The sequence below is a fragment of the Heterodontus francisci genome, chromosome 4 (assembly GCF_036365525.1).
Source record: "Heterodontus francisci isolate sHetFra1 chromosome 4, sHetFra1.hap1, whole genome shotgun sequence".
Lineage (NCBI taxonomy): Eukaryota > Metazoa > Chordata > Chondrichthyes > Heterodontiformes > Heterodontidae > Heterodontus > Heterodontus francisci.
In genome coordinates, this window is record NC_090374.1 from 77,189,155 (window position 1) to 77,203,153 (window position 13,999).

The following is a 13,999-nucleotide window of genomic DNA, read 5'->3' on the forward strand; positions in this document are numbered from 1 at the left end:
ATTGGAGGCAGTACAGCGAAGGTTTACTAGACTAATACCTGGAATGGACGGGCTGTCTTACGAGCAAACATTGGACAGGCTAGGCTTGTATCCGCTGGAGTTTAGAAGAGTAAGAGGCGGCTTGATTGAAACGTATAAAATCCTGAGGGGTCTTGACAGGATGGATGTGGAAAGGATGTTTCCCCTTGTGGGAGAATCTAGAACTCGGGGTCACTATTTAAAAATAAGGGGTTTCCCATTTAAGACAGAGATGGGGAGAATTTTTTTCTCTCAGAGGGTTGTGAGTCTTTGGAATTCTCTTTCTCAAAAGGCGGTGGAAGCAGAGTCTTTGAATATTTTTAAGGCAGAGGTAGATAGATTTTTGATAAGCAAGGGGGTGGAAGGTTATCGGGGGTAGGTGGAAATGTAGAGTAATCAGTTCAGCCATGAACTTATTGAATGGCGGAGCAGGCTCGAAGGGCCGAGTGGCCTACTCCTGCTCCTAATTTGTATGTTCGTATATCAGGCTACAGTGTTTGGCATGGCTCAGTGGTAGCACTCTCGCCTGTGAATCAGGAGGTTGTGGGTTTAGATCCTACTCCAAGAGAACTAAGCACAAAATCTAGGCTAATATGTCAGTGCAGCATTAAGGGAGTGCTGCACTGTTGAAGGTGCTGCCTTTCAGATAAGGTGTTTAAATTGAGGCCCTATCTGCCCTGTCGGCTGGACTTAAAAGATTCCATGGCACTATTTTGAAGAAGAGCAGGGCAGCTCTTGATGGTGTGGTGGCCAATATTTATATCCCAATCAACATCAGTAAAAAAGATTATCTGATCATTATCACATTGCTGTTTGTGTGCAAATTGGCTGCCACATTTCCTATATGATAACAGTGACTATACTCAAAAGTACTTAATTGGCTGCAGAGCACTTTGGGATAACCTCAGGTTATGAAAGGCTGTTTAAATGCATGCCTGTTTTTTAACTTTATAGGCTGCTGACAGCTGCAATAGCACTTCACTGGTGTCCACCCCAATCTACCCTATCCCAGTCCAATCTCCTAAGGTGGAATGTTGCTTTGCTGGTCGATCTAAAACAAACTGAAGCCCAAATGGGATAATGGGTGGCACAGTGGCGCAGTGGTTAGCACTGCAGCCTCACAGCTCCAGCGACCCGGGTTCAATTCTGGGTACTGCCTGTGTGGAGTTTGCAAGTTCTCCCTGTGACCGCATGGGTTTTTTCTGGGTGCTCCTGTTTCCTCCCACAGCCAAAGACTTGCAGGTTGATAGGTAAATTGGCCATTATAAATTACCCCTCGTATAGGTAGGTGGAAGGGGAATTGAGGAAAGGTGGGGATGGGGTAGAAATATGGGACCAATGTAGGATTAGTATAAATGGGTGGTTGATGGTCGGCACAGACTTGGTGGGCCGAAGGGCCAGTTTCAGTGCTGTATCTCTAAATAAATAAATACAGCAAATCTTTGATTCCAATGGAAGCCACTCTGCTGCTAGAGAAGGTAATTGATCTCCTCCAGGATTGAATATCTGATTCTAGTAAAGGTTTAGGGCCTCAAAGGGACTCACGCTAGGTATAAACTGCCCTTTCAAGGGAGTAAAGGGAGGAATTTCTTGGTGAAGCCCAAGAACTCTCCTCCAAATGCGTCCCCTTGATGTATAGTGGCTCGGCAGAAGATCTGCCTAAGGAATTCCGCCCCCAACCTCACACCCCTCTGCCCACTCATTCCTGACTAGAATTTGAAGGTTTGGTCTAAACAGAATGGAATCCCAGCAGAACCAGGTTCAATCCCATATTCGGGGCCCTCCCTCCACCCCAACCCTCCACATCCCCCAACTCCCACATCTCAGTGAAAATCAGACTTGCGCTGTCCCAACCCAGGAATTTTGGGACCATTGCGTTTGCTACAAATATGTAAACATAAGAAGCACTTAATTGTAAATTGAACGAATATTACTCTTCCATGATCAACTGTTCGTTTATGGTAGTAAGCATTTTCTTTAGGTTTTCTTATTTTAACAGAAACCATCCATTTATTTTCCAATTGATTTTTTGAAGATGTGACTGTAGTAGTGGCCAGCGGAATGTCTATGGATATTATTTCGATGGACATCCAGAAGGCATTTCACGAAGTCCCTCACAAGAGATTGTTAACTAAAATTGAAGATTATGGAATTGAAGCAAATTAATGACCTGGCTAGGAAATAAGACTAAGTAGGAATAATGGGCCGGTATTCCAATTGGCAGGATGTAATTAGTGGTCTCCCACAAGGATCCATGTTCGGACCACAATTATTCACCTTATTTATTAACAACTTAGACGATGGGATAGAAAGCCACATATTCAAGATTGCCAATGACCTAAAAGATAGACAGAATTATAAGCAGTGTAGATGGAAGCATAAAATTACAAAGAGTTGATAATAGATTAAACTGTGGTAAATGGATGCCAGTATAGGCAAAAATGAGGTCATTCACTTTGAATCTAAGAAGGATGTCTCAGAGTAGTTTTGAAATGATAAATAGCTAGAAACAGTGGAGGTCTAAAGAGACTTGGGGCCCATATACATAGATTGTTAAAATGTCATGGACAGGTACAGAAAATAATCAAAAAAATCTAATGGAATATTTTACTTTATATCTAGAGGACTAGAATACAAAGGGGTAGAAATTACCTATCACCTATGCAAAGCCTTAGTTAGGACTACACCTGAAGTATTGTGTTCAGTTCTGGGCACCTCACCCTAGGAAGGAAATATTGGCCTTGAAAGAAGTGCAGGATAGATTTATCTGCACTCCAAGTATTAAGTTACAAGGTGTGATTTCACAAACTAGAGTTGTATTCCCTGGAACTTAGAAGGTTCAGCTGTGATTTGATCGAAGTTTCAGGATAGTGAGGGGAACTGATAGGGTAGATAGAGAGAAACTATTTCTTCTGGTTGGGGAGTCTAGGACTAGGGAACATAGCCTAAAGGTTAGAACCAGGCCTTTCAGGAGTGAAATTCGGAAACACTTCTAGACACAAAGGGTGGTAGAAGTTTGGAAATCTCTTCTGCAAATGGCAGTTGATTCTAGGTCAATTGTTAATGTTAATTCTGAGATTGATAGATTTTTATAAACCAATGGTATTAAGGGATATGGGGCAAAGGCGGGCTTATGGAGTTGGATCACAGATCAGCCATGATCTCATTTGAATGGCAGAACAGGCTTACTCCTGTTCCAATGTTTCTAAACTGCACAATGTAGACAATTAATATAACCTCAAAAGAATTAATAAATAAAACAGACTCCTCAGGCTGGATTTCGTTCTCCCCCAGGCGCGGGGTCTGCGGTGGTGTGGCGGAGGGCGGTGGGGGGGGGGGGTGGTCCCTGAAGATGCCTCCAGGAAAGAGCCGCCACACACCCGCGCCAAGAGAGCCCAGCCCAGCTTGTGGTGGCCCCCACCCCCCCCACCCACCACTGCCGCTCGGTGACGGGAAGGTCATTTGCATATTTAAATAAATTAAAATTAATGAATTAGTCATACTTACGTCGCCGCCTGGGTTCCTATCTGGCGAGCTTCGTGCCGTTGGCCGGCACTCCTGCGCCTTCAGCTTTCCATCCGGGGAAACGAGGCGCCACACTGGTGGGGAGGGAGGAGGAGGTAGATTTCTCAGTGCGGGAGAGGGGGTAATGGGGTCAAAGTAACATCATTGTTGTAGAGGATGGTGGGAAGGGTCGACGATTAAAGTTTATGCAGTTTGGCGGGTGAAGGGTCAGGTGGACAAGTTAAGCATTTTGGGAGGGAGAGGGCAAATAATTAATTTTATGGTTTTTGGGGGGTGGGAGAGGGGCAAAATAAATGTATTTAATTTTTTTTTATTCAATGTATCTTTAAATATTTAAATCTCCCGCTAGGGCTGACAGCCCTTTAAAAAAGGCATCAGCACCTGCGTACAGGCAGCTGACACCATTGCCGGGGACAGACAGCCCACGCCCGCCACGTGATGTGGGGGAGGGGGGGTGCGGGGGGGGTGGTTGGTCTGCCCCGGCTATTTAAATGAGCCACCGCACGGAAGATTGTGATGGCTCCGCGACATGAGGATTCAGCCCCACGTTTTTTGCAAGTGTCACTTATAGAAAATTCCAGCATTTTGCTAAGGTAGCTCTGCATCATCATAATGAAAATATAATGATCTCAATAAAATTAGGCAAAAAATTTGTAGTTTTTTTGTAATATGCACAGGAAAAATGTTCATTACTGTAAAATATCACAACCAGTAAGTAAGCTGATTGCTCACTTTTTTTTCTTTTGTACATTGGTGGCTGAAAGTAATACTTTAAAAGTATCATCAATATATTGTTCCTCAACTGTAGATTGTACATTACAAAGATAAACATAATTTGTCGTGTGAGCATCCATACTGGGATGAACCCTTACAACGAGAGGACAGGTTCGTGGCATCAGAAATGAGTGTGGCTTGCCGGATGTGTGGCAGGGTGTTTGGAACCATACACAGCAGGGAGCAACATGAGAGGCAAGAGCATCATTTTACAGCCAGCCAAAGAGGTAAACTACATTCAAAAAATCCCCTACTCAAAGATATTTGTCATGTGCTAGCTTAGACTGTTTGGGTGGGTAAACTAACTCAAAACTTTTCTGTCTTTAAGATAGTTCGAACTGTTTTTCCTTGTGATTGCCACCTGTTTTTGGGTGGATTTAGGGCAGCTGGAAGAAGTGTAGTGCTGATAGACTGTAGGTAACTGGTAGCAATATGTGTAATCCCTCAATATTCTACCTGCAACTACTACATAAGAGCATAAGAAATAGGAGCAGAAATAGGCCATTTGGCCCTCGAACCTGCCCCACAATTCAATAAGATCATGGCTGATCTGATTGGGTTCTCAACTCCACTTTCACATCTGCCCCTCCCCATAACCCTTGACTCCCTTCTAGCTCAAAAATCTGTCTAACTAAACCTTGAATATAGCAGCCTCCACTGCTCTCTGGAGTAGAGAATTCCAAAGATTTGCAACCCTCTGAGAGAAGAAATTCCTCCTCATTTCCCTCTTAAATGGGGGACCTTTAATTCTGAAACTGTGGCCCCTAGATCTAGATTCCTCCAGGAGGGGAAACATCCTCTCAGCATCTACTCTATCAAACCCTCTCAGAATCTTATATGTTTCAATAAGATCATTTCTCATTCTCCTAAACTCCAGTGAGTATAGGACCAACCTGTTCAATCTTTCCTCATAACACAACCCATTCATCCCAGGAATCAGCCTAGTGAACCTTCTCTGAACTGCCTCCAATGCAGTATATCCCTCCTTAAATAAGGAGACCAAAACTATACACCGTACTCTAGGTGTTACCTCACTAATACCCTGTACTGTTGTAGCAAGACTTCCCTACTTTTATACTCCACCCCCACCCTTGCATTAAATGCCAACATTCTATTTGCCTCCCTAATTACTTGCTGTACCTGCATGCTAACTTTTTGTGATTCCTGATTGAGGATACACAGCTCCCTTTGTGCCACAGTATTCTGCAGTCTCCCTCTATTTAAACAATATTTTGCTTTTCTATTCTTCCTACCAACGTGGATAAGTTCACATTTCCCCACATTAAACTTGATCTGCTAATTTTTTGCCCACTCACTTAACCTGTCTATCTCCCTTTGCAGACTTTCTGTGTCCTCCTCACATCTTGCTTTCCCACCTATCTTTGTATCATCAGCACATTTGGCTGCAATACACTTGGTCCCTTCATCCAAGTCATTAATATAGATTGTAAATAGTTGAGGCCCCAGCATTGATCCCTGTGGCATCCCACTAGAGTTTGCCAACTTGAAAATGTCCCATTTACCCCGACTCTCTGTTTCCTGGTAGTTAGCCAATCCTCTAACCATGCTAATGTATTATCCCCAACACCATGAGCCACCTTATTGAATGTCTTTTGAAAATCCAAATACACTACATCTACTAGTTCCCTTTTATCCACCCTGCTTGTTACATCCTCAACAAACTCTAATAAATTTGTCAAACATGATTTCCCTTTCACAAAACCATGTTGACTCTGCTTGATTGTATTATGATTTTCTAAGTGTCCTGCTACAACTTTCTTAATGATGGATTCCAGCATTCTCCCAATGACAGATGTTAGACTAACTGGCCTATAGTTTCTTCTTTCGCTGTCCCTCCTTCCAAGAATAGGGGCATTGCATTTGCGGTTTTCCAAACAGCTTGGACCTTTCCCGAATCTAGGGAATTTTGGAAGATTACAACCTATTCATCCACTAACTCTGCAGCCACTTTTTTTTAAGACCATAGGATGCAGGCCATCAGGTCCAGGGGACTTGCAAACCTTTAGTCCCATTACTTTCCTAGCACTTTTTCTCTGGTGATAATTGTTTTAAGTTCCTCCCTCCCTTTTGCCCCTTGATTTTCTACTATTCTTGGGAGGCTTTTAGTGTTTTCTACTGTGAAGACAGATACAAAATACTTGTCCAAAGCCTCTGCCATTTCCTTGTTTACCATTATTAATTTCCCAGTCTCATCCTCTAAGGGATTAATGTTTACGTTAGCTACTCTCCTTTTATATATTTGTAGAAGCTCTTACTGTCATGCTGGTTGATTCTCATATTCTAATTTCTCGCATTTTTTAAGTTATCCTTTGCTCTTTTCTAAAATTTTCCCAATCTTCTGGCCTACCACAAATCTTGGGAGAATTGTATGCCTTTTCTTTCAATTTGATACCATCCTTAGCTTCCTGAGTTAGCCGTGGATGGTTCATCCTTCTCATACAGTCTTTCTTTTTCAACAGAATATATCGTTGTTGAGAGTAATTGCCATTATTTAAGTTTAAGACACTAGTTAAAGACTCAGTTTCTCACCTTCAAACTGAATGTGAAATTCTATCACTGTTTCTGAGAGAATCCCTTACTAGAACCCATTTATATTCACCCGGCAACAACAGCTTAAATTCCCCCTGCGGGAATACTCGGAGCAGACTCGGAGGGCAGAGTTCCAGACCGGTAAGTACAAAAAACTTACCTCGGGGATTCTCGGAGCAGACTCGGAGGGTGGAGTTCCAGACCAGTAAGTATAAAAAACTTACCTCGGGGATTCTCAGAGCAGACTCGGAGGGCGGAGTTCCAGACCGGTAAGTATAAAAAACTTACCTCGGGGATTCTTGGAGCAGACTCGGAGGGCGGAGTTCCAGACCGGTAAGTACAAAAAACTTACCTCGGGGATTCTCGGAGCAGACTCGGAGGGTGGAGTTCCAGACCAGTAAGTATAAAAAACTTACCTCGGGGATTCTTGGAGCAGACTCGGAGGGCAGAGTTCCAGACCGGTAAGTTACCTCGGGTGGGGGAAAAAAAAACTGAAAAATTGACGTCACAGGAAAGCTGTGACCTTATTGGCTGGTAGGGAATCTGTACCGAATTTGAAAATAAAACTGATAAAAATTAGACTAATTAACTAATTAATAAGTAGAGTAACTAAACCAGAGATTAGTTAGTAGGAGATTACTGTATTTAGACAGCATTTAATATTTATAGTAGGAATCTAGCACTAGGGACCATATAGTTAAGTGTATCATAATTGAGTAAGGATTTAATAAGTATTTATTTATTTTATATTAATTAACTAATTAGTGCTAGAAATGACAGTTAGAGGGGTGAAGTGCTTCACCTGTGAGATGTGGGAGGTCCGTGACGCTTCCAGCGTTCCGGGCGACTACATCTGCAGGAAGTGTACCCAATTGCAGCTCCTCACACACCGCATGGATCGGTTGGAGCGGCAACTGGATGCACTTAGGAGCATGCAGGTGGCGGAAAGTGTCATAGACAGGAGTTTTAGAGAAGTGGTTACACCCAAGGTGCAGGTAGATAGATGGGTGACCGTTAGAAGGGGCAGGCAGTCAGTGCAGGAATCCCCTGTGGCTATCCCCTCTCTAACAAGTATACCGTTTTGGATACTGTTGGGGGGATGGCCTATCAGGGGAAAACAGCAGCAGCCAGAGCAGTGGCACCACGGCTAGCACTGTTGTTCAGCAGGGAGGGACAAAGCGCAGAAGAGCAATAGTTATAGGGGATTCTATAGTCAGGGGCACAGATAGGCGCTTCTGTGGACATGAAAGAGACTCCAGGATGGTATGTTGCCTCCCTGGTGCCAGGGTCAAAGATGTCTCTGAACGGACAGGGGGCATTCTGAAGGGGGAGGGTGAACAGCCAGAGGTTGTGGTACACATCGGTACCAATGACATAGGCAGGAAGAGTGATGAAGTCCTGCAGGGGGAGTTTAGGGAGTTAGGTAGAAAGTTAAAAAACAGGACCTCTCGGGTTGTAATCTCTGGATTACTCCCTGTGCCACGTGCCAGTGAGGCTAGAAATAGGAAGATAGTGCAGCTAAACACGTGGCTGAGCAGCTGGTGTAGAAGGGAGGGTTTCAGACATCTGGACCATTGGGATCTCTTCAGGGACAGATGGGACCTGGACAAGAAGGACAGGTTGCATCTAAACTGGAGGGGCACTAATATCCTGGATGCAAGGTTTGCTAGCGTCGCTCGGGAGGGTTTAAACTAGTGTGGCAGGAGGGTGGGAACTAGAGCAGTAGGACAGCTAGTGAAATAAATGAGGAGGACATAGTAACTAAGGCCAATAAGACTAAGAGGAAGAGCAGGCAGGGAGATGTTGCTGAGCACAGAGGGACTGGTGGTCTGAAGTGCATTTGTTTCAATGCGAGAAGTATAACAGGTAAGGCAGATGAACTTAGAGCTTGGATTAGTACTTGGAAATATGATGTTGTTGCTATTACAGAGACTTGGTTGAGGGAAGGGCAGGATTGGCAGCTAAATGTTCCAGGCTTTAGAAGCTTCAGGCGGGATAGAGGGGGATGTAAAAGGGGTGGGGGAGTTGCATTATCTGTTAAGGAGAATATCACAGCTGTACTGCGGGAGGACACCTCGGAGTGGTCATGCAGCGAGGCAATATGGGTGGAGCTCAGGAATAGGAAGGATGCAGTCACGATGTTGGGGGTTTACGACAGGCCTCCCAATAGCCAGCGGGAGGTAGAGTAGCAGATATGTAGACAGATTTTGGAAAGATGTAAAGGTTACAGGGTTGTGGTGGTGGGTGATTTTAACTTCCCCTATATTGACAGGGACTCACTTAATGCTTGGGGCTTAGATGGGGCAGAATTTGTGAAAAGCATCCAGGAGGGCTTCTTGACACAGTATGTAGATAGTCCAACGAGGGATGGGGCCATTCTGGACCTGGTATTGGGGAATGAGCCCGGCCAGGTGGTCGATGTTTCAGTGGGGGAGCACTTCGGGAGCAGTGACCATAATTCCATAAGTTTTAAGGTACTTGTGGAGAAGGATAAGAGTAGTCCTTGGGTGAAGGTGCTAAATTGGGGGAAGGCTAATTATAACAACATTAGGCAGGAACTGAAGAATTTAGATTGGGGGCGGCTGTTTGGGGGTAAATCAACATCTGACATGTGGGAGTCTTGCAAACGTCAGCTGATTAGAATACAGGACCAACATGTTCCTGTGAGGAAGAAAGACAAGTTTGGCAAGTTTCGGGAAGCTTGGATAACACGGGATATTGTGTGCCTAGTCAAAAAGAAAAAGGAAGCATTTGTAAGGGCTGGAAGGCTAGGAACAGACGAAGCACTTGAGGAATATAAAGACAGTAGGAAGGAACTTAAGCAAGGAGTTAGGAGGGCTAAAAATGTTCATGAAAAGTCATTGGCAAACAGGATTAAGGAAAATCCCAAGGCTTTTTTCCATATATAAAGAGCAAGAGGGTAACCAGGGAAAGGGTTGGCCCACTCAAGGACAGAGATGGGAATCTATGTGTGGAGCCAGAGGAAATGGGCGAGGTGCTAAATGAGTACTTTGCATCAGTATTCACCAAAGAGAAGGACTTGGTGGATGATGAGCCTCGGGAAGGGAGTGCAGATAGTGTCAGTCATCTCATTATCAAAAAGGAGGAGGTGTATGGTGTCTTGCAAAGCATTAAGGTGGATAAGTCCCCAGGGCCTGATGGGATCTACCCTAGAATACTGAGGGAGGCAAGGGAAGAAATTGCTAGGGCCTTGACAGAAAGCTTTGCATCCTCATTGGCTACAGGTGAGGTCCCAGAGGACTGGAGAATAGCCAATGTTGTTCCTTTGTTTAAGAAGGGTAGCAAGGATAATCCAGGAAATTATAGGCCGGTGAGCCTTACATCAGTGGTAGGGAAATTATTAGAGAGGATTATTCGGGACAGGATTTACTCCCATTTGGAAACAAATGAACTTATTAGCGAGAGGCAGCATGGTTTTGTGAAGGGGAGGTCGTGTCTCACTAACTTGATTGAGTTTTTTGAGGAAGTGACAAAGATGATTAATGAAGGAAGGGCTGTGGATGTTGCCTACATGGACTTCAGTAAAGCCTTTGACAAGGTCCCTCATGGCAGACTGGTACAAAAGGCGAAGTCACACGGGATCAGAGGTGAGCTGGCAAGATGGATACAGAACTGGCTCGGTCATAGAAGACAGAGGGTATCAGTGGATGGGTGTTTTTCTGAATGGAGGGATGTGACTAGTGGTGTTCCGCAGCGATCAGTGCTGGGACCTTTGCTGTTTGTAGTAGGTATACACGATTTGGAGGAAAATGTAGCTGATCTGATTCGTAAGTTTGCGGACGACACAAAGTTTGGTGGAGTTGCGGATAATGATGAGGATTGTCAGAGGATACAGCAGGATATAGATCGGTTGGAGACTTGGGCGGAGAAATGGCAGATGGATTTTAATCCGGACAAATGTGAGGTAATGCATTTTGGAAGGTCTAATGCAGGTGGGACGTATACAGTAAATGGCAGAACCCATAGGAGTATTGACAGGCAGAGAGATCTGGGCGTACAGGTCCACAGGTCACTGAAAGTAGCAACGCAGGTGGATAAGGTAGTCAAGAAGGCATACGGCATGCTTGCCTTCATCGGTCAGGGCATAGAGTATAAAAATTGGCAAGTCATGTTGCAGCTGTACAGAACTTTAGTTAGGCCACACTTAGAATATTGCGTGCAATTCTGGTCGCACACTACCAGAAGGCCGTGGAGGCTTTGGCGAGGGTACAGAGGAGGTTTACCAGGATGTTGCCTGGTCTGGAGGGCATTAGCTATGAGGAGAGGTTGGAAAAACTCGGATTGTTTTCACTGGAACAACAGAGGTGGAGGAGCGACATGATAGAGGTTTACAAAGTTATGAGCGGCATGGACAGAGTGGATAGTCGGAAGCTTTTTCACAGGGTGGAAGAGTCAGTTACTAGGGGACATAGGTTTGAGGTGCGAGGGGCAAAGTTTAGAGGGGATGTGCGAGGCAAGTTTTTTTACACAGAGGGTGGTGAGTGCCTGGAACTTGCTGCCGGTGGAGGTGGTGGAAGCAGATACGATAGCGACGTTTAAGAGACATCTTGACAAATACATGAATAGGAAGGGAATAGAGGGATATGGGCCCCGGAAGTGCAGAAAGTGTTAGTTTAGGCAGGCATCAAGATCGGCGCAGGCTTGGAGGGCCGAATGGCCTGTTCCTGTGCTGTACGGTTCTTTATTCTTTGTTCTTTGCAGTCAGGCTCCCAATCAATGCCACTTTTAAAAGGCCGCATCGCTCTTCCTAGCTGTTTGGACTCTAGACAGTTGTGTGAAGGTGGCAACTCTGAACTGAGAGCCTTAGTCAGCACCAATAATTACTTCGACTCCTTTCCTTTTTCCTTTTTGGCCTCCTTGTCTCGAGAGACAATGGGTAAGCCCCTAGAGGTGGTCATTGGTTTGTGGAGCAGTGCCTGGAGTGGCTATAAAGGCCATTTCTCAAGTGACAGACTCTTCCACAGGTGCTGCAGGTGAAGTTGGTTGTTGGGACTGTTACACAGTTGGCTCTCTCCTTATGCTTTTGTCTCTTTTCCTGCCAACTGCTGAGTCTCTTCGACTCGCCTCACTTCAGCCCAGCCTTTATGGCTGTCCACCAGCTCTGGCAATCACTGGCAACTGACTCCCACGACTTGTGGATTTCATGTCGCGTTCGCAAACATCTTTAAAGCGGAGACATGGACGGTCGGTGGATCTGACACCAGTGACGAGCTCGCTGTACAATATGTCCTTGGGGATCCTGCCATCTTCCATGTGGCTCACCATGGCCAAGCCATCTCAAGCGCTGCTGGCTCAGTAGGGCGTACATGCTGGGGATGTTGGCTGCCTCGAGAACTTCTGCGTTGGAGATATGGTCATGCCACCTGATGCCAAGGATTCTCCGGAGACAGCGAAGATGGAATGCATTGAGACGTCGCTTTTGGCTGACCTATGTTGTCCAGGCCTCGCTGCCGTAGAGCAAGGTACTGAGGACACAGGCTTGATACACTCGGACTTTTATGTTCCGTGTCAGCGCGCCATTTTCTCAGACTCTCTTGGCCAGTCTGGACATAGCAGTGGAAGCCTTTCCCATGCGCTTGTTGATTTCTGCATCTAGAGACAGGTTGCTGGTGATGGTTGAGCCCAGGTAGATGAACTCTTGAACCACTTCCAGAGCATGGTTGCCGATATTGATGGATGGAGCATTTCTGACGTCCTGTCCCGTGATGTTCGTTTTCTTGAGGCTGCCACAATCCTGTCGATGAGTCTCTGCAGACACTCTTCCATGTGGGATGTTAATGCAGCATCGTCAGCAAAGAGGAGTTCCCTGATGAGGACTTTCCGTACTTTGGTCTTCGCTCTTTGACGGGCAAGGTTGAACAACCTGCCACCTGATCTTGTGTGGCGGGAAATTCCTTCTTCTGAAGACTTAAACGCGTGAGAGAGCAGCAGTGAGAAGAAGATCCCAAACAGTGTAGGTGCGAGAACACAGCTCTGTTTCACACCACTCAGGATTGGAAAGGGGTCTGATGAGGCACTGCGATGCTGAATTGTGCCTTTCATATTGTCATGGAATGAGGCGATGTTACTTAGTAGGTTTGGTGGACATCCGATCTTTGCTAGTAGTCTACAGAGACCACGTCTGCTGACGAGGTCAAAGGCTTTGGTGAGATCTATGAAGGCAACGTAGAGGGGCATTTGTTGTTCGCGTCATTTCTCCTGTAGCTGGCGAAGGGAGAACAGCATGTCAACGGTGGATCTCACTGCTCGAACGCTGCACTGTGTCTCAGGGTAGACACGCTCAGCCAGCTTCTGGAGTCTCTTTAAAATGACTCGAGCGAAGGCTTTCCCCACTATACTGAGCAGGGAGATTCCACAGTAGTTGTTGCAGTCACCGTGGTCACCCTTGTTGTTATAGAAGGTGATGATATTGGCATCGGCATGTCCTGTTCCCACATCCCAGCACAGGGGCAAAGAAGTTCATTGGAGTGCTGAAAGTATAGCAGGCTTGGCACACTTGATTGTTTCTGGGGTAATGCCGACCTTTCCAGGGGCTTTTCCGCTGGCTAGAGAATTGATGGCATTACTGAGCTCCGATTTGTTGGCTGTTCGTCCACCTCATCCATGACTGGCAGAGACTGGGCTGCATTGAGGGAGGTATCAGTAACATCATTTTCCCTGGAGTACAGTTCTTGGTAGTGATGCACCCAGCAGTCCATTTGCTTGCATTGATCAGTGATGATTTCCCCTGATTTAGACTTGAGGGGGGCGATCTTGACAGTTGGCCCAAAAGCTCTCTTAATGTTGTCATACATTCCTCTGATATTTCCGGTGTCGGAGGCCAGCTGAATCCAACTGCATAGATGTTGCCAGTAGTCGTTCGCACAGCGCCTGGCTGTTCTTTGCACGGTGCTTCTGGCAGCTTTAAGTGCTAAGGATGTTAACTCGCTGGGGATTTTCTTGTCGTTCAACAGTGCAATGTGCTTAGCGGCTTTGACAGGTTTCATCTCTTCAAACTGAGATTGAAACCAGTCTGCATTCTGCTTCTCACGTTTGCCAAAGGTGGTCATTGCTGAGTCATAGATGGTGTCTCTGATGTGGATCCACTTGGTCTCTGCATTCCCTGCAGGAG

The 13,999-nt window shown here is 45.6% G+C and overlaps 1 protein-coding gene across 3 annotated transcripts in view; it reads left to right on the forward strand.

Annotated features, from left to right (window-relative positions):
• Positions 1 to 13,999, forward strand: part of LOC137368688 (2'-5'-oligoadenylate synthase 1A-like) — a 49,237-nt gene that overhangs the window by 3,834 nt on the left and 31,404 nt on the right. For all 3 annotated transcript variants that reach the window (XM_068028840.1, XM_068028841.1, XM_068028842.1), the window contains exon 4: positions 4,352 to 4,544. In XM_068028840.1, the coding sequence (XP_067884941.1) occupies positions 4,352 to 4,544 (193 nt within the window). The remainder of the gene's footprint in view (positions 1 to 4,351; positions 4,545 to 13,999) is intronic.